Source organism: Dermacentor andersoni, chromosome 5 (assembly GCF_023375885.2).
Source record: "Dermacentor andersoni chromosome 5, qqDerAnde1_hic_scaffold, whole genome shotgun sequence".
In the NCBI taxonomy this organism is placed as follows: domain Eukaryota; kingdom Metazoa; phylum Arthropoda; class Arachnida; order Ixodida; family Ixodidae; genus Dermacentor; species Dermacentor andersoni.
This window is the reverse complement of record NC_092818.1, coordinates 172,779,448-172,803,485: the sequence shown is the minus strand read 5'-3', so window position 1 is coordinate 172,803,485 and position 24,038 is coordinate 172,779,448. Positions and strand designations below refer to the sequence as shown.

General features: G+C 43.2%; 1 protein-coding gene across 3 annotated transcripts in view; it reads right to left on the bottom strand.

Annotated features, from left to right (window-relative positions):
• Positions 1 to 24,038, bottom strand: part of LOC126531628 (kin of IRRE-like protein 2) — a 378,799-nt gene that overhangs the window by 15,769 nt on the left and 338,992 nt on the right. For 2 of the 3 annotated variants that reach the window (XM_055071310.2, XM_050179244.3), the window contains 6 exons: positions 22,929 to 23,186; positions 20,791 to 20,893; positions 19,779 to 19,963; positions 17,214 to 17,404; positions 13,049 to 13,184; positions 11,667 to 11,780 (listed from right to left, as the gene is read on the bottom strand). In XM_055071310.2, coding sequence (XP_054927285.1) covers positions 11,667 to 11,780; positions 13,049 to 13,184; positions 17,214 to 17,404; positions 19,779 to 19,963; positions 20,791 to 20,893; positions 22,929 to 23,186 — 987 coding nt within the window. Of the gene's footprint in view, positions 1 to 9,097; positions 9,333 to 11,666; positions 11,781 to 13,048; positions 13,185 to 17,213; positions 17,405 to 19,778; positions 19,964 to 20,790; positions 20,894 to 22,928; positions 23,187 to 24,038 lie in introns of those variants that run through there. The other variant, XM_055071311.2, reaches the window with a different exon arrangement.

The following is a 24,038-nucleotide window of genomic DNA, read 5'->3' as shown; positions in this document are numbered from 1 at the left end:
CTAGACTATAAAGGCAAGTTGTCCAAGCTCACTAGGTCACACAATAAGGCTAGGTAATCATGCTCAGTGTCTGTCTCGAACATGCGTTGAGGTTTGCTACTACTAAAAGGTGTCACGTACTGAAAAATCCTCAGAAAAACTGCACTAGAAGGTTGTAGCATGCATGATTGCGGTGTACTAAGCTCTTTCTCATCTAAATTGTCTTAACTGCCACAGAAAATTTCCGCCGAAGGACCTTCGCGAGATTTTTCTGAAAAACAATACTGCGTTGCCGAATTAATATATATATATACATATATATATATATATATATATATATATATATATAAATATATATGCATCAGCATTAGAGGTTGCATGCACCGCGTAGCCCAAATATCTATAACGTCCAATGTACATATTGAAAGATAGAGACGATGGACAATATCCATTAACTTTCTTTATTTGTAGCCGAACAAATAATATCAAAGTGTTCCTAGACATATTACAGTCACACAAGCTTCGCCTGCAAAATACTCAGTAGGGCCGAAAGAACAATTCACGTCTTCCAAAACTCAAGTGACATGGAGCCGTGATAATAAACTTGTCGCGATTGTGTGTCAAGCACTCCAACCAACTACTCTAATAAGCCTTCATGAACCACACCAGATGGTTGTTAAAGTATGAGAGGTCATACTGCGTTATTTGCGAGCACACATTTGGAGGCAGATTTCGATATCTTCAAGCGGATATAACATTTTTCGCAAGTGGGACGAGAGAAGTCAATTTTACCTGCACAATGCATATTATTTCTGAGTGAAGCACAAGCTCTGACGTGAACAACTCTATACATCGACACGCTTTCCCACTTAGATATATTCCGCTTTTTTTGTCAACAATTACAGTATAAACAACATGAGGAACAATGCACAAGATAACGCTTACAAAGTCCGTCCAAGAAAGACATGCTGTAATTAACGTTATATTTCGGGAGCTTAAATAAAAATGACGCCTCTACTTACCAATGAAAATATGGCAGCTCTGTAATACATTCACAACGCCAGCGTACACACGTGTATTACGTGTAAACAGTAGTGTCTGCGTAGAGGGCAACGACGAAGTCACCTTTCAATATTGCCCGCCTTCATGAGCGTCAACAGGAAAAGTTGTATTGTATTGGAAGAAATCCGAAGTTTCCACGAAAAACATTGATGTTTAACAAAAGTTCCGTTGGTTTCTTCGCAGTTTCCAAACAACCGAAAGCTGACACAGATACACACAGAAGTAACACTAACATTCAATGGCAGTTAAACTTCGCAAGGTGGTGTGTCACGCAACAGCGCCAAAATTTGCTTTTAAGAGGAGCCAACAGAAACACGTTAACATTCCGGCAAACATTGAAGTGTATGTGGAAAAGCGTGCCAGCGCACGTTAAATTCAAGGCGTTAGATGTGCAGCGAGCAGCCATGGTTACAAAACTTGGCATCGTGAAGTGCAATTGTTGTTGCTACAAAAACGAACGCATAAGCAATAAATCTTTACAAATCGACAGCTTCACAGCCATCTGTTGTTTTTATTTATTCAAATTCGCCAGAATTGTATTTGTAAGATCAGACGCTCAGCTTGATCCCGTGTATTGCCGTGAAAAGGCAAAGTGCTGCAGTTGAGAGCAGTTCAGATAAACGAAAAAAAAATTTTTATTGCATTAGAAAACATTCTTCCTAATGTTTCTCGCGACGGGCTAGTATGAACCTTTTCTGTACACGACCTACAGACGTTCAGAATTTCTGTCATTTGTTAAGGCCTTGGGTACAACCGGGACTGCTTGTGGTGGAGCGCCTTTGATGAAATCAAAGCAAAATCTGCTGAGACTGTCGAGAAAACAACACCTGCAAGCCACTTCGCTTTCAAAATAGCGACGGGTAGGTTCCTCATTATTCACTAATTCCGCGCGTTTACATACCTTGCGCGCGCTTCATAACTGAAATAGAATACTTAGATGTCAAACACATTCAACACTTATCCGATAACTTGCCACGCGACCAAAGGTTGATTGAAGAACCACACAACAAAGCTGTGAAAGTGCACACACACTGTCCTTTGATCAGATAAGAATTAAAACATTTAAATGCTTTTATTACTCATTGATGGCATCTTGTCAGTTCTTCAGCCTACGGTGAGCAGCAATGGCTTCTTGACGTTTACTTACCAACTTTACCAACCATGCCCGTCGATAGCCATGTGACTGAAAAATGCGAGCAGACATAGAATGACGAGAGGACGAGACACGAATGCTGTATAAACAGCGATCCTGCGACCATAAGACCCACATCATTTCGATCGAGAAATCCACGGGCTGCATGCATCTTCCTTCTTTTTCTGGTTGCCATGTCTGAATAGTTCGTTAGATGCCTTGAACACACATCGTAGGTGGACCTAAAGAGGGTCGCTTCTTGTTCCCAGTTCCCGATATCTTGTGGGCACATGCTCTTGCGAAGCCCTTCACACCTCCGAAACGAGTGCCACTTCACGAGTGCGCAGGGTGATTGTACGTGTTTACCAACACAACTTCCGATTAACGAACGCAAAGACACAGCGTCTTGAAGATGGCGTAAATCTAGCACTTCTCGAAGCGCGCAACTTGCGTTTTTTGCTTAGAAGCGTGCTGCGTGCTCTCTCGCCACCATTTTCCGGATGCACACGTCAGTGGTGCACAGCGGGGTGAGTCCACATTACGCATGAGGACAAAGCTCGGCACTGAACTTTCGCCATTCGCAGCGTTCTCGCACGTCTTCTTTCTACAAGTTGTTCCCCATGTGGGCTTTGCAGTTGTCGACGTGCTGCAGATGCTGCAGGTGTTCCAGCTTCTTGCTACTGGGCTTCGTGCCTGCAATTACAAAAGAAACATCGTAAATTTGACGTCCACAGTAGAGTTTCGCGCCTTTCTCGTACTGCATGACAATTAATTTAGTACGGTTTCCCCTGTGTAAAATTCTTATTTGTCGGAAATATCATACTGTAATAACCCAACGTACAAGAAGACCAAAAATTCTTCAAAGGAAAACCTGCGTGAAGTATCCTGCCCCTGTAGCATTTATATTTACAAAAAGCTACCAGTCTTCCGTGCTTAGAAGTTAAGCTAGCAATACTTCTCAAAATGTCAAACAATAGAGGCTGAAGCTCTGTATTACAACATCTCTCTCTCTCTCTCTCTTTCAGAATTCGTTTGAGACAACGCATGCCCTGCTCTTCACCTTTGCGTAGCGTTTTACACCCATGATCAATACTAAATAAATATATATATATATATATATATATATATATATATATATATATATATATATATATATATATATATATATATATATTTAGAAGCCGTTGAAAAGCACATAATGTGTGCTTCTTTCATTATTGTAGCCATTACCGCGGCAGCCATTTTAGGAAAGCAAATTTTCGCATGTGAACGACGAGTGACGTGGCAGTCTTAATGAGTGATTGCCAGCTGAAATTTTAGCATGAAGGCACATGCCGCGGAGAAAAACATCAGATCACACGACGGGAAAACACACACAAAAAATTTTTGCCGTAAGCGAATGTTACGGAACAAAGTAAATAAAACAATGCAAAAGGGGATGAATAATGCAGAATACCCAAAATAAACAAAAGAAATCACACTCACCTGCCGTTGTGGATGAACAAAAACAAGACTCGTGCATAAAAGGTATCGTCCGTGGGACTTCAGGGGAAGAAACGTGCGTGATCTAAATCGTTTCCTTCTCATCACGTGGTGAATGTCACGCGACAGGGAAACGGAACAGGCAAAATGAACAAAATAACAAAACGAAAGAGATGCACAAATTAGGTGCAGTGAGAAGTAGTCATCCTGTGGCAGTTTTAATGGGTACATGTGATGTAAACTGAAAATCGACCAACCTGCAAGCGCATAATGAGGAACATGCAAGATAAAAGGTGCAGATAGGACATAAAAATAACGAAACAAAACCGCCTGCAACAGACACGCATGCGCACATAGTATAAACATGCGTATACACAGTGCGGGCGATTCGTGCACAATGCTTGGGTTTGTTAAAATACTAATAATGTTATGAAATAGTAAAGAACGCGCTTACTTGCTCCGCTTCTATGATTCAAAATTTGCGAATGCAGCACAATTATTAGCCTGACAAATCTGTGCATTATGGTATCCTCCCCATTCTATAGAATGAATACTTTGTTGCTTTTCGTATATGCTCTAATGGACGACAAATAAGTATCTGCGTAGCAGCGTAATGATGCACGAACCTAACAGTAATAGTCTAGAACCGGAAACTGCCACTACAAGACAGTTGTCGTGACTCAACGATGCAATAGGCGAGTGATTTGTTCTCATAAAATACGGGCTTAAAAGTGCCGTTTGATGACCTAGAAGCCATGAAAGTCGTAGTGGTGTTATCTTTTTTTTTTGTTTTTTTTTAACCCTTTCATTTCACCGCTCGTCTAAACCATATGTGTTGGCGTAAACAAATCTCGAAGAAAAGACTGCAATCTAAGCTGCGCTTGTCCACCTTTTCTCGAAGAACTATTGCGAAAGATTTAAGCATACAGGGTGTTTCAGCGAACATTTTCAAAAATCTTTAAATGTCGTCTCTGGCAGATATTACAATTCCAGTTCATGAGCTAGTTGGTCTATTCGAAGCGGCGGACAATACTTGCACGAGAAATTGAGACGGTAAATCGAATAATTAAAAAACGCACTAATGAAGTTTTAGCTAATTACATTATGGCCCATTTTGCAATTTGCAAATTATAGCCGTGGAGTGCGCAAGGCGGATCGGCTTGGAATGAATTTTCAGGATGACACCAGTTTCGATATATAAATTCCCGAACTTTGCGGAGAAATCTATTGGCGTTTCGGTTAATTTGTTAACAAAAATGTCGTTTCATGCACTGAAGCCCACAAGTAACTGCAGCTGAAATTGAAAAACTTGAATTCGTTCAAGTGGATCCGCGTTGCGAAGTCCACTGCTAGAATTTGTAAATTGCAATATGGGTCATAAGATAGCTACATGAAAAGTTAATTAGTGAATTCTTGTTAATTCGTCGAATTTGCATTTCAATTTTTTGTGCAAGTAGTGTGCGCCGCTTTGAGTAGACCGGCTCCTAAGCTAGAATTGAGCTATGTGCCACAGGCAACCTTTAAAAAATATTGAAAGTGTTCGTTGAAACACCCTGTATATCGCAGGAATAGTTCACGCCTATACACTAAATGCTGATTACCATTCAACCACGAAGCAGCGTAGCGCACCAACCGTGATTACCGATTCTCATCAGAAAAACTGACAGAGTGGTGAGTTTGGCGCATATTAGTTATATGGCTTTAGGAGTTGTAACAGTTCATTTATGATGGCGATGAGCGCTCTACATGAACAAATGACGGAAGAACCGCAGAAGTGCTGGTCCTCGTTTCTTTCTTGGTTCCGCTGGCCTTCCTTCGCGTAGTTCCCTGGTCGCTATCATAGAACTCGAACTAATTGCAAAATACTCCATGGACCTCACTTTTCTGTGGACAAGGACACCGGTTTACCCAACGAATGCAGTCTAGCGTAATATTCTCAGCTACATGGACAAGGAAGCTATAGAGATGCTAATATCTGCACTGAAAGCGACAAATGCCTGCTTCTTTTTTCGTCAAGAGCGCAGCATTCACGCGACTCGGGCGTATATTTATCGTGGAAATACCTATCACGCATGAGCGTGCCTTAAGTTCTTCAATAAATATGAATTCAATTCCAAACATGAACCTGAGGCAGCGATGCGCTTCGCGTTTTTACGAATGCAATAAGAATCGTATTGCTGTCTCCCTGCAGCAAGTATTTCGGTACCCAGCGCATTGCGGGCATACAATCCGTACCCGAAAATTGCATATCGAACGTCGCGGTCTTTTCATACGCGGCGTCGCACGAGAGGAAGCGAGAGCCAGTGTCAGTGTCGACGATGATATTACTAGGCGCGTTTCCGATGCCGCGAGAAAAATTCTGGCAAAGTTTGTCACAGTATACCCGTTTGAGCGATGCCTCGCTTGGCACACACCATTGCGGCTCGACGAATCGGACCGACATTTTTTGCTTCCACTTGCTAGCACTGCATCACGCAGCCAGCAGCGACACAGTGGCACGAGTTGGCGTGAGGGCTAATATGTGGGCCTTTCATTCATTGCATGGCGCCAGCGTCAGTGAGACGAAGACTGACGGAAATAGAACCAGGACATTCGCTGACTCTAAACAAATATTCTATTGAGAAGAGAATGCTAGTATATATAGAAATGGAAACACGGCGTGTGAAAAGAATGAACGCATCCCTATCGCAACTGCGTAACGAAAAACGTTGGACTCGTGGTACACCGCCACGCATTGGTTAGATATTCAAATTCCTTGTCGTTGAGATCGATGGAGGCTTGACTTACAAAATTGTTCCCTTTTCTTCAAATATAGAAGATTCCGATGACTTTGTGGGCCAGCTGGCCATGACGGGGCGAAATGGTCGTGTCACAAGAGACGAGGGTGCCGACACACATTAGGCAACACGAGGCGAGATGGGAACGGTTGGAGGCAGAGAGGTCTGCGCATTTCCTGCTTCTACTTAGTTTTATCTTTGTCTCAGTAGCCCTGCCATATTAGAATGAATGTTTATCAACTCGCCCGCTTTCTTATTCTGATGCGTATTTCATATCCATGGTTCCATTTGTATTTCTGCAATTTCTGAGGGGGGAGGGGGGGGGGGTGCGCCTGCGTAGCTGCTGTTCACCAAAGTACCAGTGACACAAATACAAACCATTATTTTATTGTGACAGCAATTAATGCACACTCCAGGCGCATTTGTAGCCTCGCCGTCGGCGTCGGCGCTGCCGTGATGTTCTTATAAAGTCGAAGGGCGATAACACCGTCGCCGCGCGCCGTATGCTGTATGTACGAGTCAAAGCACGCGAGGTAAGCCGACTATCGCGGCTGCATCAGGCGCGAGCGGAGGAAAGCGGAGTAGCGGGCAGCAAACGCCACGTCTTTCGTAGCGCGAAAGGCCGTAGGAGCATGGTATGGAGGCAGGGAGCGCGGCGTTTCGCTCCGGCAGCAACTGCGTATGTTGTATGCACGGCCGCGCGCGATCGTGTGTGCCGTATCTTGAAAGGGGTCTACACGGCTCATGCCTTCTTGCGCGCTATGTTCTCGCCGCTCTTGCGTTCAAGCGATAGACAGCAGGAAGGCAACTTATCTCCTTGCTGTTACCGCGCTTGCTCGCACTGGAGTTTTTACAGCGACTGTCCACGCATATTGAATGTGATGTGTTCATCGTTGCTTGTGCGCGATGACACCATGCTTGTTAATTCAGTTAGTAAGCGGATGTTTCCAAGTTTATGCGGTCGATAAAGCTACTATTCGTGCTTCATATAGCTGTCTACTAATTTGCTATCGCAGTCGATGCTTCGCCTTTCTTGCTAAACTACGACTTTTTTCTAGACGGTAAGGCGGAAGGAAGGAGGGGAGGGGGCTCAAGATAGGCGCTATTACTTGCGGTAACTGTTACACAGAGATCTGCATAAGGGTGTGACATAATTCTAAAGGTAATAACTAATGGGTATCCAAAGAGTTGCACTGTGGGCTACAAGGGGACAGATTACGGGAAAGCTACCCATTACTTTTGGCAATCTGCCATTATCCAACGTGCATCTAAGCTCAAGCATATAAATGTGTTTGCCTAGCGCATCTAACGAAATGCCGCTGCAGAGTCTCGGGTTGGAATCCTTTACGTTGTGTCCAGGAATAGAATCGCATATCCATCGAGCCACCGCGGTGAGTAATATGAACAATATATAAACACTGCAGTTTTATCTGCCCAAACAATCACCTCATCGTGAGGCATGAAGCCGTAGGCGACTCCGGATTAATTATGACCCCCTTGGTTTTTTCCACTTGCACTCAATGCATGGCACACGTCGCCGGCATCTGAAGTAAGCGGAAAAACACTAACATCTAAATGATAGAAAGTTAGAAATTGTTCAATCGGATGTTTTGCAAAGCGCTCTACACCTTTCGAGTTGGAATTTCTTGACTGACTTCGTTGCTTCAGAAGTTGGTAAATAATCTTGACTAATTATGCCATTAAGCAGAATACAAAAAATAGAGCAACGTACTCCATACAATAGTCAGCAACATGCATTTGTTCGCGTCGTCTTAGAGTGCGTCGGCGTATTTTTTCAACTCTGGTTAAAGTTAGCTGGAATACCTCTCTCTCTCTTTCTCTCTCTCTAAATAAATAATATTATATATATATATATATATATATATATATATATATATATATATATATATATATAGCACGCGCTAGAACCAGGAAGAAATCATAATATGCAGTGTATGAGAAAACCAAGGGATATAAAAAGCCATAATACTCATCGCGTTTTCTAACCACTACACCAAGCCCCATAACAGGTACTTCACAGAATCAGTTCCTAAGACGCATTTACGAAATATTATGCGAAAGTTCCAAAAACAACAATAACTGTGTACAGACGACAGCGCCTACACAATATAGTTCGGGCTATAGATTACCTATTCTATCAAAGCTCACGTAATGTGAAATACACAGACACGGCAATACCTAATATCGCTCTACAGAGTACATTTGTTAGTCATCTGACGTAGAGAAAGGGCTTTTGCCACTTCAGCTGCGAAAACACTACAGTAAATTGTACGACCTATTTTTTCCCTCCTGAATATGTAGACGACTAGGTTATGTGTCAGTAGAGTTCCGTCACCTCATATGGACTCTTTTTCTTTATTTGATGTGTCAGCGTGGCAGTGCCAACTGCAAGCTTCCTAAATGTAACAGTGTGGCCAAAACTCGTCACTAGAGAAGAATGGTTTATCCCATTGCAGAAAAAGAATTAATTACAATTACGAGAAATAAAGTTAGAGTGTAGCATAAATCAAGGGAAAGCCGCATAGGCGCAGATCTTCAGCACAAGAGCTCAAGATTGCTATCTGAACACGAGTTCCAGTTTCACAAGTATTAAAGTGGCAGTACAGTACTTTGGACACTCTCCATAATTTGAAGTCAAAAATGCTTGTTTAATTAGTTGAAATTATAACCTTTATTTCACCCCCACATTGTTTAAGGACAAAGGGAATTCGCAGGTCCTAAGATGCCCAGTTCAACAGCATCTCTCTTGCTTCCCTTTCACTCTGTTGTCGTTCTCGCCATAGTGTCTTCATACTCGAATGTAGACATGTTCCATTTCACTCAAAAGAGGGTCCATGTATTTACACTTGTTATGTCGTAGTATTAAACAATAATAGTTCCTGTATACAGAAAAAGCAAAATGTATTAGTGAAATATTAAGGAAAATACCATAAAGCACGTGGTATTTATTACTGGTTAAAATTGTTTTGAATTGTTTCTGAGCAAGCACTAATGTACTCATCTGTCTGTGTCATATTGCTGATAACGAAATATTATAACTTCAGTTAGCCAGTTATTGGTTGTTAAGCAGTAGTCTGATATAGTTGCTTGCCTTTTAATATAGCGCTTTTATTTTTGTGCGTTTCTTTGGTTCTTTCTTTCTTTCTTTCTTTCTTTTGAGCAAACGCCAGTGTTCTTTACAGTTATCCGACTGACGCGTTTTGCATTTTAGAAAGGAAACTGAGGTGCTTTTCTGGCTATCCAATAAATAATGTGTAAAAAAATACGCCATTTTTCTCGATACCACGCTTCGGGTATCGTTATTACGAAAATAGGAGCACCTTCTGCTTAACGAATTTTGTGCAAGTCGAAAGAGAAAACACGTCGTCTACCGCGTGACTGAATTCGGACAGACACAAAACTCGTTGCCATGGTACTATATTCTGAACGCCAAATTCGTTTCTCTCTCGCTCTCTCTTGTGTTTCAACAGGCGTGAAAGGTCAGGAATGTTGAAGTTGCTCACACGATGAACTCATCACATTTCTGGCTCAAATTTTCCCTACCTACGGTACTTACGAAATTCAACTCCGAGTTCTTGTTTTACCGCGAAGCTGTATATAGCTACCCTGCGGCGGTGGTCGATGTCCGTGCTTCTACGCGTCGCGTCGACGCGAAAAAATTTTCGTCTCCTCTTTCTCGCGAATGCTCTGTAGCCCTCAATCTAATGTAGGTACCTTGTAAAACATCATACGGAAATTGGCCTCTAAGACGACTATATCATTACGCCGAGTTTCATTTACTGATCAGAATTAGTTAGTGCACTGTGAAGTTGTAAAAGTTACAGAATTCACATCTGCTGTAAATACACCGCCGTCTATGCAGGGAGTATGGTTACGGAAAACGGCTGTAACACTTGTTTTATAAAAACTATCGCGAAACAAATTATGTGACAATTAACCGCTACAACTACTCTAACATTACGCCGAGTTTCATCTACTTTTCTTAATTACGTAGTTCACAGTGAAGTTGTAAATATTGTGGAATTCCCGTCTGCTATCGATACACGGGCTTCTACGGGAGGGAAACGGGCAGCCTCTTGTTTGTCCGCTAGAATAAAGCTCTAGTCTTTCCAAGTTTCATTCAGCTAATTAAATAGAAAGTATGCTCAATCGCAAATTACAAACAAACGTGTTTTGTTTCGTACACTCCTTTGACTGCACCCCAGTCAACGTACATCGTAACTCGCGTTGAGGCTCGATTCAGCGGTCACCTGTGTTCTATACACGGTGTTATCACCAGTGGGCGTTTTGACTTGTGGTTACGGTATAGTCTCTTAGGCGACGTTATAATAATAATAATAATAATAATAATAATAATAATAATAATAATAATAATAATAATAATAATAATACCTATGTATACACACATGCGTCGATTGAAGTAAACAAAACACCCCAGCTTCGCTGTTCGTCGGCCTTCACAAAGTGGAAGGCCTGATGAATTTTTTGGCAATATATACGGAGTAATTAGCAAGTTTTGTTTTGTTTAACACGCAGCGCCTTGTCTCTTCAGAGAAGGAGAGAGCATTTTAAGGAAAAGCCGAGACGTCTGCCTCAGGTGACATAAGCAATATAGAGTTTTCAAGCTCTATATTGGAATAACGGTTACCAAGGAGAAATATAAGCGTGGGAACCACGGCACAAAAGAACAGTAAACTGCGCTGCGTTTTTACTGTCTCCCTTCATTGAGCAAACACTGGTCAACTAGCTGCTCCAACCATGATCACTTCTTTCTGTAGAAGGTACTCAGGAGTTATCAGCGGCTACTGTGGTTTGTCTTCGCTGCAATCTTATTTTACACCTTCCCATTTCCACTGCACAAACGATAATGTCCTTTATTTATCCCCGGAGTACGCACCTAAGCACTCTTTTCATCGTCTTTTCTTCATCTTCGTACTTCTCTCTTTACATTTGCATTGAAGTTTTGCCCTATCTTCTAATGTTGCCAGAAATATAGAAACCCCTAAACACATATCTTCGCTTGTACAGGTTCATTTCTCTCAACAGAATACCACGACGAATGTCTCAGCCTCGCTCAAGAAAAATTAAGACAACCCTTTCAACATTGCAAATGACAGAGTTACATGTACTTCAACTCATTTGTTCTTAATTTTTGCTTGGAATAATTGCTATCTGTCGCCGGTTAAAACTTCGGACAGAAAAGAAACACTTACGTCTGAAGCACATCTTCTCTGACCTCACGAGGTACACAAACAGGGTTAGGAAGACAATCAGGAAGACGACGCCTCCTACGGCAATAGCAATGACCAGTGTCATTGCCAGCGGTTCTGAAAAAGGAAGAGAGGTCCAGGGATTAGAAAACCCTGTAACAAATGTCAGTTAAGCTGTGTGAAAGTGAGCGTGGCGACAATCCTGTCGGAATAAATGAGCAATCCGTTCCATATTTGAGCAGACACAGGAGACATATTTAGACCGTGGTACAGCTGATGCAGCGTGGTCTTGCAGCTGCGAGCGAGATTGTCTGGCTTCGTCGGGGCATAACAAGTCTTGTAAAGGCTTTGGTACAAGCTACAAAATATAACGTTACAATTTTTTTCACTCATAGCTCAATAATACCTTGAAAACACAGACGAAAAATTTAACAATCTTTTTTTTTACCTAGCCATAGTGGTTCTCCATAAAACGCACGTGTTAGAGTGCTCCTATTAAGATTAGACGTCTGCATTTTATATATTCCACACAAGAGGTAAAATAACGGAAGAAGCGACCACTACTGAGAACTGAGCCATAATATTCTCTATGCCTCTGCTATAGAAGTAACACAAAGCGCGTCATGAATTTGGCTCTGCTGTATTACGTCCAATGATAGTCAACAAAACCCACCGTAGTGGCTTAGTGGCGAAAGTGTTGGGCTGCTAAGCACGAGGTCGTGGGATCGAATCCCAGCCGCGGCGGCAGCATTTCGATAGGGGTGAAATGTGAAAACACCCGTGGCACTTAGATTTATGGGCACACTAAAGAACCCCAGATGGTCCACATTTCTAGAGTCCCCCACTACGGCGTGCCTCACAATCAGATCGTGCTTTTGGCACGTAAAACCCACCAATTTCTTCAGTTCTCAACAAAAGGCACAACATTGTTCTACGCCTACCGTTGGGCTAGCCATTTCGCCATAAGTTTCACACGCTGAAAGAGAGACTCTAGGCCAGATGAGGCTGTACGAAGACCACAAGTCGCTCTAACAAATACTATTTCTTGATGGTATACAATAAGTTCTCGTTCACAAGCCTCACGTTGGATACACACAACCGCAAAAAAAGACGGTGACAGGAAAGAACCCAAAAGCTTGTCACGTTCCTGAAAAGGTAATGCTATCAAGCAAGTGCTGTACATTTTTCAACTGACATTTAGAAAGATTTCTAGCCCAATCCTCCTGTAGATGCTTAGCAATATTGACAGTTGCTCATCTGCAAAATGCGAATTCCCATGCACTTCTAAAGTTTTTCAATCACTACTCATCGTTACGGTATCTGGAGGGCATCAACACACAAAGCATGGGCTAGAGACCCATCGCTCAACGTGATCGCATACGCACCCTTGACTTCTAAGGCCACCGAGTATGAAGCCTTGCCCTTCCCGTTGTCCACAAACAGCGTGAACTTTCGGGAGTCGTCACTCTCGACCTTCTGAATGAGCAGACGAGACTCGTAACAGTCCTCCAGCTCTTCGTCCTGGACCAAAAATAAGTACGTATAAACTAAGCGAAGCAGTCAACATGCCTTTTCAAGAACCGAACTAAATGCAGCAGCAACCACGTTTAGAGCGCACAGCGTTATTACGTCTCGACTGCGCAACCGTACACATTAAGTGGTGCAGCAACGGTGCTAAACTTTTCAGTTTCTACCAACATCGTAAGCACTGAAACAACGTGGATGAATTGCGCTCGGGCCCTGCTATCGCCTGCTCAAATTAAAACCGACGGCGAAGCTACGGGCTTTATCAATTTTGTTTGGAAATGCAAGCGTTTTGGTGCATCCATCGAATACAACGTCAGTGTGTGAACGGTGGCGGAACTGCATTCCGTGCAATTCGATGGCATATTGTGAAGGCGCCGCATTTTTCTAAACACGCAATATAACAAATAAATCATATGCACGTTACTGCAGCTAAAACTTAGAAACAGCTGACTTTGCACGATTTAAGAAGATCGCCAATTTGAAGAGATGATAAGTGACTGCGCCAGTTTACAACACACGCTAGAAACTAGCAATCAATAAATCATTGCTTGGCATTATTATCAGCAGAGATAGGCTGCTGTTGGGTTGTGGACTTGCTTTTGAACGTCTAATATGGCTTCGTCAGCCTCAAGAGATATTACAGGATATATGTACCTATTAGATCACGCAGTCAAAATTTAATAAAGCCGTAACTAGTGCACCATTTCCTCTACCATTTTCATAATGTAGGCAGGACAGGCGAGACAGTTCGATCGAGTGTAGTCTAATCACACAAAAAAGACGGATAATGCGGAAACAAACATAAGGAAGTACTTTAAACTGGGGAATTATAAAACCAGGAAAAAGCTTATCGGTGTTTCTGCTAAGTCAATGCAGCATTATATGCTGAATCAATTAATCTTGTGCCCACCATAAACTAGCTAAATGTGGGCTCTCCCAAATTTCTTCGCAATGCCAGCCCCAAAATATGAGCGTTGCTTTTTCCATGGTAATTCCAAATATAGGAAGAACCTTGAAAGCTGAGTATACCTACATAAGTGCAGGACATCTTAAGGCTATTCGTCACTGAAAGAAAATCACGCGTTGCAGCCGAAGTACGTGTGACCTAACAAAATGGAACTTGTATATTGGTGCTTTTTCGTTGGAAATTCAACAGACCGGATTTCAATATATTGCCAGTTTTTGGGGCGCTTTTTCGAAAGGCCCATGCAATGATGAATTATTCATGGCTGGTGGAAAAGCTCGTCGGATGACTTCTGTCTGCAAGCAGAACGCGAAGAAGCTCTGAGCTTCTGAGAATTCACTTCAAATCTCGTTGATTTAAATTATTTGGACCAAAACCTATCTTCAAGCGCCGCAGCTCCAAGCAATCCACTGGCACAACAAAAGAAAAATGAACTGCTGAGCCTGCTTAGGCATGTATGCAGTGGGCGGAGAAGTGATGTTCATCAACCGGTAACAAAACTTCTTGCTTTCAAATTTGTACTTACAGTAGAATGTTAGCCCGTTGTTTTTTTTTTTTTCTGTTCACGAAGAACACGCTCTCTGGCTGGAACACATATTAACGTCACGCTATAACGATAAAATAATGTAAACACCGCTTGCTTTACGGTTGAAAATAACAAAGATCCGAAACATGTTTGGCACTTTAATGGTCCGGAACACCAGCTGGGGAATAAAGAAAGATTGTAATCTAGATGAAATCCAAGGACGTTGGGAAGCTGCACGGATGAAAAAAAAAAAAAAAAGAACGCGTCAATGAGTCGTGCAAATATGACTCGTCTTCATCCCATCTTTCATGGTTTTAGGTTCCGCGAGTTCGGAAAATTCGTGGAAAGGTGGCTCCAGCTCCCGCGATACCGGTTCTAGATTAGCGAGCAGTTTGCAAATATGTCATAGTTTCTCCTGCTCATGCACCGAGATTTGTTGTTGCTGATGTACAGCCAGTAATTATTAAAACAATAGCTTCCGGTTCTGAAATCTGTTTTTCATTAACAGGTCGACTTACTAGAACCTCTAAATTCGTGCCTTCTGTGGAGCCAAAAGTAATACTTCATGATCATTCTTAAAAGGGGGCCCTGAAACAGTTTTCTAACGAATTATAGAATGGCCTCACTATTAAAGTACGTCGTCCAACGAATCTCAAACCGCAATAAGTTTTTTTTTTTTTTCATTTCAACTATAAATGGGGATTATCGCACGGATACCCGGGTTTCTCTATCTTTTCGTCGCCGCTAGCACGCTGGAAGCTACACAGCGGAGAAGCCAGGAGAGAAAACCCCGGCCAAAACTTAAGTGTCGCGGCGGTGAAAGGGCTCGTCCCGGCACCCCGTGGCGGCCACGGCACGAATGCATGCACTACGGTACGCAGCACGCCGCTGTCATGTCGGAGGCCATGCGCAGCCGAAACAGCTATGCCCAGTGCCAAGAAGAACTGTCTTTTTTTTTTTTTTTTGAGATCACGAACATATATCTATTTACTCGTTTGCCGTAAAATTATCAATTGTGTAATAATGTTCTCGCGATCCCGGGATGAGCTAATAGCGTTAGTGGACCACCTGGTTTCAATGACGACATTGCGGACGTCGTCGTCTCCCTTAAAACCCACCGGCGCTAAAGATTACTCTCAGGGCTAATAGAACCGGACACGACCTCTTATAGCAGCCGTTTTACAGGAAGCTGGATAGACATCATGGTTGCTATATTCGTCAAGTACCTGTGAAGCATACCGAAGCAAAATCTTATATAGGGTTGAAGCGTCTCTCATTTTATATAATAACAGATAGTGAAGGTCAGGGTCCACATATAATTAGCTGTTAAAATATAACGACTTTGGTAGTTTCATAACGAATTCTTCCATCCGAGTTGTCCTTTGTGACTACGAAAACTGCAGAAAGCTTACTTCATAAGAGCGGCAAGTACTTGCCTGTAACCTGCATCCCAAAAGTTTAATGCGAGAACATTATATGCCCCATTGCGCGCAAATCCGTGGGCATCAGCGTGACCGAAAGAAGGTCCGAAAAATGGTCGACGGCACAAAGAGCAAAAGCACGTCAAAGAACGCTCAGATTCCCGTCGAATTTGCCAGGGAGAATTAATGGCTGTGAAAAGAAAATTTGGTAAATTTCTTTCTCGGTGGCAATCGAACAAGCGCCTCCGGGGCGCGAGACGAACACGCTTTTCAGACGCATTGGCGGCTCCACGGTTCTGCCTGGCAAAAGGTGTGCCTAGTGCGCGCATCACTGGGCATGAGATGGCGCAGCCAATGAAGAGGAGGTGGCGCCACGTCAGGAGTCTATAACATGAGCGCCTTCGTGGTGTTCCGCGCGCGAGGTCTACAAACGACAATGCTTTCGCATTCCCAGACATAAGCAGTTTTAAGTGTCTTTGTCCAATTCTTTTATTTGATTTGACCCTTTATAGCTTAAGATATGCCCTTTCGTAATTTATAATATAGAATACAGAAGACTTTGCTGCAATTGCTGTTTATTAAACATATCTGAACATTTATTTCTCGACTATGACGTTCTTGTATCCCATAGGGCTATGTATGATGTGTTTCTCGCTATAAATTCGACAATAGTAAGGCGCTAAACAACGTTATTACTTCAACAAAATGTCGCTTCCTTTCGACTGAACTATCTTTAAAAATATTCAAGATGACAATTGCTTGTTGAGGAATAGCGCTGACAGATTTCTTCGATGCGTATACATCAACCTCAACACGTCAAGCACGGACAGCATTGGGCTTGTGTTTTACATTTTGAACACCATTTGTGAACTGGTGGCTCATGCGTCACGACTTGTGAACCGCACGTGGGAACTCATTCGTACGCTCTCTTTTGTATCGCCATGGTTTTGTTCGTCCCAAGGCGTTCCTCTGTTTACTGCACGCTAGAGCGAAGGGGTAGCCGGTGCCTCTGCAAGGCGCCAACATCTTCTAACTTCAGTTACTTACAAAAAGACCAAAGGCAAAGAAGCTTTCTCTTATAGTAGGGGCAATAAAACGATTGTGCTCCTCACCGATAGGAGGGGCTCTGCCACGAAGCGTCCGAGGGCGCTGCCCGTCTTTAGCTTGTAGGAGCCCCAGCCCCAGAAGGTCTCCACGGGCTTGGGGTCGGCGCAGAACACCACCGTGATCGCCACGTCTTCCTCCTTGCTGGCAACCACCACAGGACGGGTCTTCATGCTTTCCGCCATTATCTGCGGAGGGCCTGCGATGCATGCGGCAAGACAACAAAGGGGATGGGCAGGGGGTAGGGGGGGGGGGGAGATATTACAAATCAAACACACGGCTCACAAAGATGCACGGCGATAAATTCTAACTCTGTTTATACCACTGTATGCGACCTGCGCACCGCCAGTAAATGCTGTTGGAAGTATACGCCGTGTGTATGTTCTTTCTTTTTCTGTGTCCACGTCTTTCGCTTGGTGCTTGATTCTCAGAACTCGTGACTTATTAATAATACCAGATAGAGCAACTGTTAGCAATGAAGTCAACAGCGGCAGTTTTGTCCTTTAACTCATCAGGCTTGCGTGAGTTGATTGAAATATATAATTTCTTCGCAGCTCTCTAAATTTCAAATCTCTGTATACCGGTGCCTAATGCCGCGGAAACCGCGAAACAACAAAATATAACACGCTCCACTGTTCTTCCTCCAGCATGGCAGTATACGTCTCTTCAACTACACTAACAGTGTTCTTAGCCTCAGATTGCACGGAATTCTGTAACCTGTCTTTCTACACTGAATCCTTTTATTCTGGATTAGCCAAACTGTTTCTAACTGCAGCTGTCTTACATAAGTAATAACAAAGCGGACGCCTTCGGGACACTGTCGATCTTGGGTACGCTGGAGCAGTGGCACACTGGGCGAGATGTTTCCCAGAAGTCGATAAGAAGCTAGGCTGCCCCGAATGACTGATAAGGAATTATTTGGAGGCTACTCGCTGCACGGAAGCCGCGGAAAACGACGAAAATGGAACGCGCGCTGAGCATGCCTCGTTAAGTGCAGCTGATGCACAAGGAGGCGAATGGAATTGGAGAGTGCGTCGTCGCCTATCGAGCCGCGTTCTATATGCAAAGTATATGCTACGACGCCAGCCTGGGCTCTAGCACAGTGTTCGATGGATCGTTGTTTTCCGAAACGAGAAACAAAAATGCAGCCGAGAGAGTTTCCGCTGGGCAAGGGCCCTTAGTGCGATCGATGGAGTCACGAAGGAAGCTGTGGGACAGCAGTTGCGGTATTATATTAGGTCCTATACCGGTACCGTTTCCGACCACAACATGTACATTGTGTGGCAATTTTCTGCGCTGGCCCAACAACAGCAACAATTTTCATTCGATCGTATTCGATCCCATACGGTCATAAACAACACACAGGGATAACACGTAAACAACACATACGACAAAACAGCACCCTGAATGGCACGTTTGGGTACTTCACCTTGATGAAGAGTAGTGCTCATGAAACCTAACCTGAATACAAAGTTCAGGCGAAAGTATACTTTTGTTGAAATGAAATCAAATTAAATTACTATTTACCTCTACCAGTCAATCGATGCGCATAGTACCTAAATAGTGTTCCTTGAAATTCCGCCGCTTTGTTGTCTTCCTAGAACCAAATGCATGTAAGCATGTACGCTCCTCCACTCCCCCTGCCCCTTTATTCTTTATTTTTATGTTTTTACTTAGAGCATGAATCAGGACCTCGCTGCAGTTCCTATCTCACTTCTTTCTTTCTCTACAACTTGACGAGCGTGCATGGACGAGCGTGCATGAATACTGCACACAAATATCAATGTTCCATTTATTATTGCTTGTAAGGGAGCTACGCTTGTGACGAAGTTCAGCTAAAATCTTCCACACACTTCATTCCATTCTCTTTAGCAGGGAAGCTGCAGCTGTGGTTAGACTACCAGCGAAAGCCTAGCATGGTCCGAATATGCCTATATACCGTGTGTCCAAGCTAGCGTTAGCGAAGGTGCTGAACAAAAAAAGAAGATTAGAAGAAACATTCTGCAAGATAAATTTATAGAACAAATTTTAATAAGGTGGTCAGAGCTGTGAGAACCGAACACTTTAGGTCTTAAGATCGTATCTTGCACCGTGGTATTTATCAGCTTTTTTTTTTTCGTGAAATAGCTTGGCTAACGTTAGCTGGGCACCCTATATGTGCGCAATTCGCAACTTCGAAGTTTGAATTCTCGCCTAACTTTCCATACTCTGCATACAGCGAATTCGATTGGTGGCATCTTGGAAAATGGTCTGATTGGTCAACCACAGAGCTGCCAGCCAGCGTGTCCCAATGCGGTATCATAGAACAATCGAATTAAGGCGAGTTCTTTCCTTACTAACGATGCATGACAAAAGACTAAAGTATATTTTGTTTTCATTCAAGAGCAGCCTACCGTGCAAGAGTAAGCGACGTGCGGCGATATGAACCTGAATTAACAATTGTGGATACACTGACTACGGGTAGCGACGATGGTTTGCCACCATTTACCGCAGCTGTTGTGGATAACCGCATGCCCAGGCACAAGCACTTTCTGGATACAAGCATATATACGCGCTCAATGTGCGAGTCTGACCTCGAATATCGATGCGCACTTCCTGCGACTGGACGCGATAGGGCTGGTTCTTGACCACGTTGCTCGCTTCGCAGCGGTAGATTCCCTGGTAGCTGTAGCTGGCGTTGGCCAACGTTAGCGTTGCGTTGCGGCCACGGATGTTCCACACGTTGGGATCTCGGCCGTTCTGCTGCAGCCATGTAATCCTGGTTGAGAGAAAAAGAAAAGACTCAGTGTAGACAATCACCCGTCACAGAGTTTCTGCCACATGCCCGCATTCTTAAAAAAATTGAACCGACTAACGAAAAAGAAAGGCGAGACTTGTGCATATACAAAAAAAAAGATGAAAGAATAATGCACGTGGTTATTTGTCGCTTTTTACTTTGAATATCTGTGTAATGGTCTTCAGAAGCGATCACACACAAGCTTACGCATAAGTTTAAGTTAGCTGCCTAATGCACATATAAACGCAATAACGAAGTGTGTCGGTTACCTTGAGCGTGGATATTGGTGATGTCAGTTGCAGCTAAGGAATTTCGCAAACACTACCGTCAGAATTAAATTAAATAACTGATAAAGTCACGCTCGAGCAGGGCATAGGGCGAGAAGTTTCTGGAAGTCGCACACCAGCTATGCTACATGGAATTATTTTAGGAGCAGTTATGGCCCCAGCTTGCCACGTGGGAGCTGCGTGAAAACGGCAAAACTATAATGCGCGCTGTTCATGTCTCGTTCAGTGCTGCTGGCACACAATGTTCAGCTCTCAATATCAGTGTTCTTTGTAAGACCACTACAATATAACGCTATTTCACCACTCTACACATTAACGTAATAAGTACACCACAAAAGAAGCGTACTTGTGCGTTAGTGGGCATCCGCGCCATTAATTCAGAGTCTGCAAACTGCACCTGATCAAGCCGAATTGTAAAATGAGTCGATTGGTGTTGTAGCAGTGGCGCAACGACTACTGCTATCGGGAGGCACGCGTCAACTTGGTCTAAAGTAAAAACGATCAGCTAGAAAAAACGCTCACTTGGGCACGGGGTTTCCTTCCGCAACACAGTGCAACGTCATGACGTCGTCCACGTTGAAAGTGGCCGGCGACGAAGGGTCCACTTGGATGATCTTCGGCCTGTCTGCTCGCCAAATCACAGAGAAAATATAATTAGGAATACATTGTTTCAGTTATCCAAACAACTGATGCTCATACTGATTAACGATACTTTACGTACAAGAACAACATGTTTATTGTGAGACAAAGCGTATGTAAGCCATAATCTAGAATTTACTGAAGTTATGGAACTAGGACGTGCAATAAAGAAACCATAACAAATGCTTGATGGCTTATCATTTAGCGATGAGAAGAATTTAATGGCAAGTAAATATTTGCATCGTCCAAATAGCGGCATTACGACGGCAATATGGAAACCAAGAACGCAGCGTCTGGGTTTGTGGTCAAAATGTTTGAGCCTTGGTCCTAACTCTCTTCTTTCTTTTTCTTTATTTCTCTCTCTCTCTTTCTTATTACTTCTTGATGTTGCACTTCGACTTCTAAGCACAAAATATTACAAGTCAGCTATATTTTCTACCTCAAAAAAGAATCAATATTCAGACGAATTACATGTAGTCAGCGGTTACCTAGCTTTTATAAAAAGAAAAAGAAATCTCAGGTAAGGCAGCCGCGAACATTTTCGCCAAACTTTCGGAGGCCCTCCCTAATGCGGGACCACGAACGCCAGATGGCGTGATCACATACGGAGCATAGGCGTATATCAAGCCTAATGAGATATGCTGGGGAGAGAGGGGGGGAAAAGGAGCACAGGCCATAGTATAACGATATTCAAAGCGTGCTGGAACGAGCCTACGGGCATCACTTTTGTGTGGATGCTTCTACTTTTCTATTGCATATTTCCGATAGAATGACGCTGTGCATCCAGGTTGGTGCGCAAAAAGTCTGAGATATACAGTTCAGACTGCCTTATTTGCACACTGAGAGGTATACGTTTATGCGGTCTGTTTGGCACATTTCTTAGGACGAAAATAGCTCGAATACTAAACTTACAGGAATAAAAGGTGACGGCGTTGCACCCACTTCTGCGAAAATACGCTCAGGAACATGTGCAAGAGCTAGAACACTGTCGTTTCACTCTTTTAAATGTTTCGTGTTGGTGCAAACCGCCATGACTGTCAATGTCCGCGCATTATATTTCTTTCTAAGTTTGTATATTTCTTTTATATGAGCTGCATTAAAACCTCCATTGTAAACCAGATTATCATTAATGTTTGTATCCATTTCTCTATAAATGAGATACTCCTTCCTTACTTTAGTAAAGGTCACCTTTATTAAAGACAAAATAACTCAATTTAAGAATTATCAGATTTAATTGTTTGTGTAAGAGCAAGGGTACAGACAACGTAAGAATCATTTTACAGACTAGGGTCCTATAGTCCGAAGACTGTAGTGGGACCCCTGATGAAAAGTACATGGATTAGAATGCACGGATAAGTAACAAGAGAAAAGTCCACGCCATTATTTAACGGTGTAGACTACTCCCAAATTAAAAATAAAAAAAGTCAGCAAACGACTAACAATTCCCTGTAGTAAGCAACGTGATCCGCTATCAACATAGTTTAGGAAACATGGTTCAGTTATCCGTGGTAAACTCCTCCACAATTTCGTACGCTCCAGAAGAAAAATGGTCACATGCTTAAGTGCAAGGAACATGAGCACGATGAAATGTTGCTCCAGGAGCGCACAACACAGTATAACGCTTTATAGTGTTTACGCGATTAGAGCACATCTATGTGCCAATATGCCAATGAGATGCTTCTCACATTATCGCCATTAACTTGGAAATCACTGCACAAATATTGTACTTTCCAACCTACAGCATGTGCAAGAGGTAATTCTCACTAACAACGTCTTGACTAAGGTAGTTTGCAACCGAAGCCCATTTAGAACTTTGGACAGTCAGAATGATTCAATTGTTTTGCAATCCAACAAATGTAAGGCAATTTGACTGACTCAGCCCGGCAATGGTGTTCAAAATGACATAGGCGGTCAAAGGGAAAAAAAAAGGGCGCCAAGTACTATAGCTGCTAAAAACTCTGAAGTATCGAGCGCGCGAAGCGAGGGCATAGAGCCGAAGGAGTGAAGGGAACAGCACTTACACTTGACATTGACGGTGACCTGTATCTCGGCGCTCTCTCCGAAGTCATTCTTGGCCGAGCAGCTGTAGACGCCAGAGTCTGTGCGCTGGATGGAGCTGAAATGAATGCTATGGCTGATGTCGTAGATGCTCGACTGGCCTGACTTGCGCCACAGGATGTTCGCCGGCGGGTTGGCGTCCGCCACGCAATTCAGCGTCAGCGAGCCGCCCTCTTCAACCTCCTCGCGAGGATGGCCCTCGTACTTGATCTCGGGAGGGTCTGCGCAAACAGGGACAAGGCGGTTGTTACTCAACAAGTTGACATGTTGACCAAGATTTCCAAGTTTTCCCTGAGTGCCCTTGCAAAATTCCCTGAGTAATGCAGAACTATGTTTTACGTCAAGACGAGCTGAAACCATATCGCCCGATGTTGTCACTCTCTAGTAAGCACATGAAGAAAAAAATTTAAAAATACTGAATGCAATTTGAATACTAAGGAGTAGTGTTTATGTTATTGAAAAAGAGAATAGAAGGGAGGGGTTAGTAAAATTCACAGCAAATAAAATGTCCTCGAAAAAAATTGCAAATCCAGTCGTACATTCTCAAATAAGAAGAAAAAAGGAGATGCATAGAAAAGCAAATATTTTCGAATATGAGCTATTTCTATCAACTGATAGCAAGCTCAGTGGTGTGAGGCCCGAACTTGTCACAATTGAGGTTCTCTCTCAACAGCGCGCAAGTCAACCTCAACTGTCCTGACATACTCTCAGCCCGCGCATGACGCCTCAACGTTCCTGTTTCACAGCTTTAAATAGTTTATTTTGGTTTGGATGAGGGACACTTGAATCGCAGCATCAGCCAACACTTTGTTTTTTGAGCTCAAGCTCTTTCAAAACGGCGGCAGCACGCTTCCTTTCCCGTTCATTCCTCAATGCCTAGGTCCTTTCTGTTCTTGTACTCCTTTCGCCACTCAATCGCCCCACGGACCATTCGAAGCATCTTCTTGGTCAGTTGCACAGTCCATGTCCGAGTTTTCGAACTCCTTAGGGGCCACGAAAACGTCCGAAAAATCGGCCAGTTGGAAAAAAATAAATGCATGTCATTTACTGCCCTTAAGAGCTCAAACCGCCAC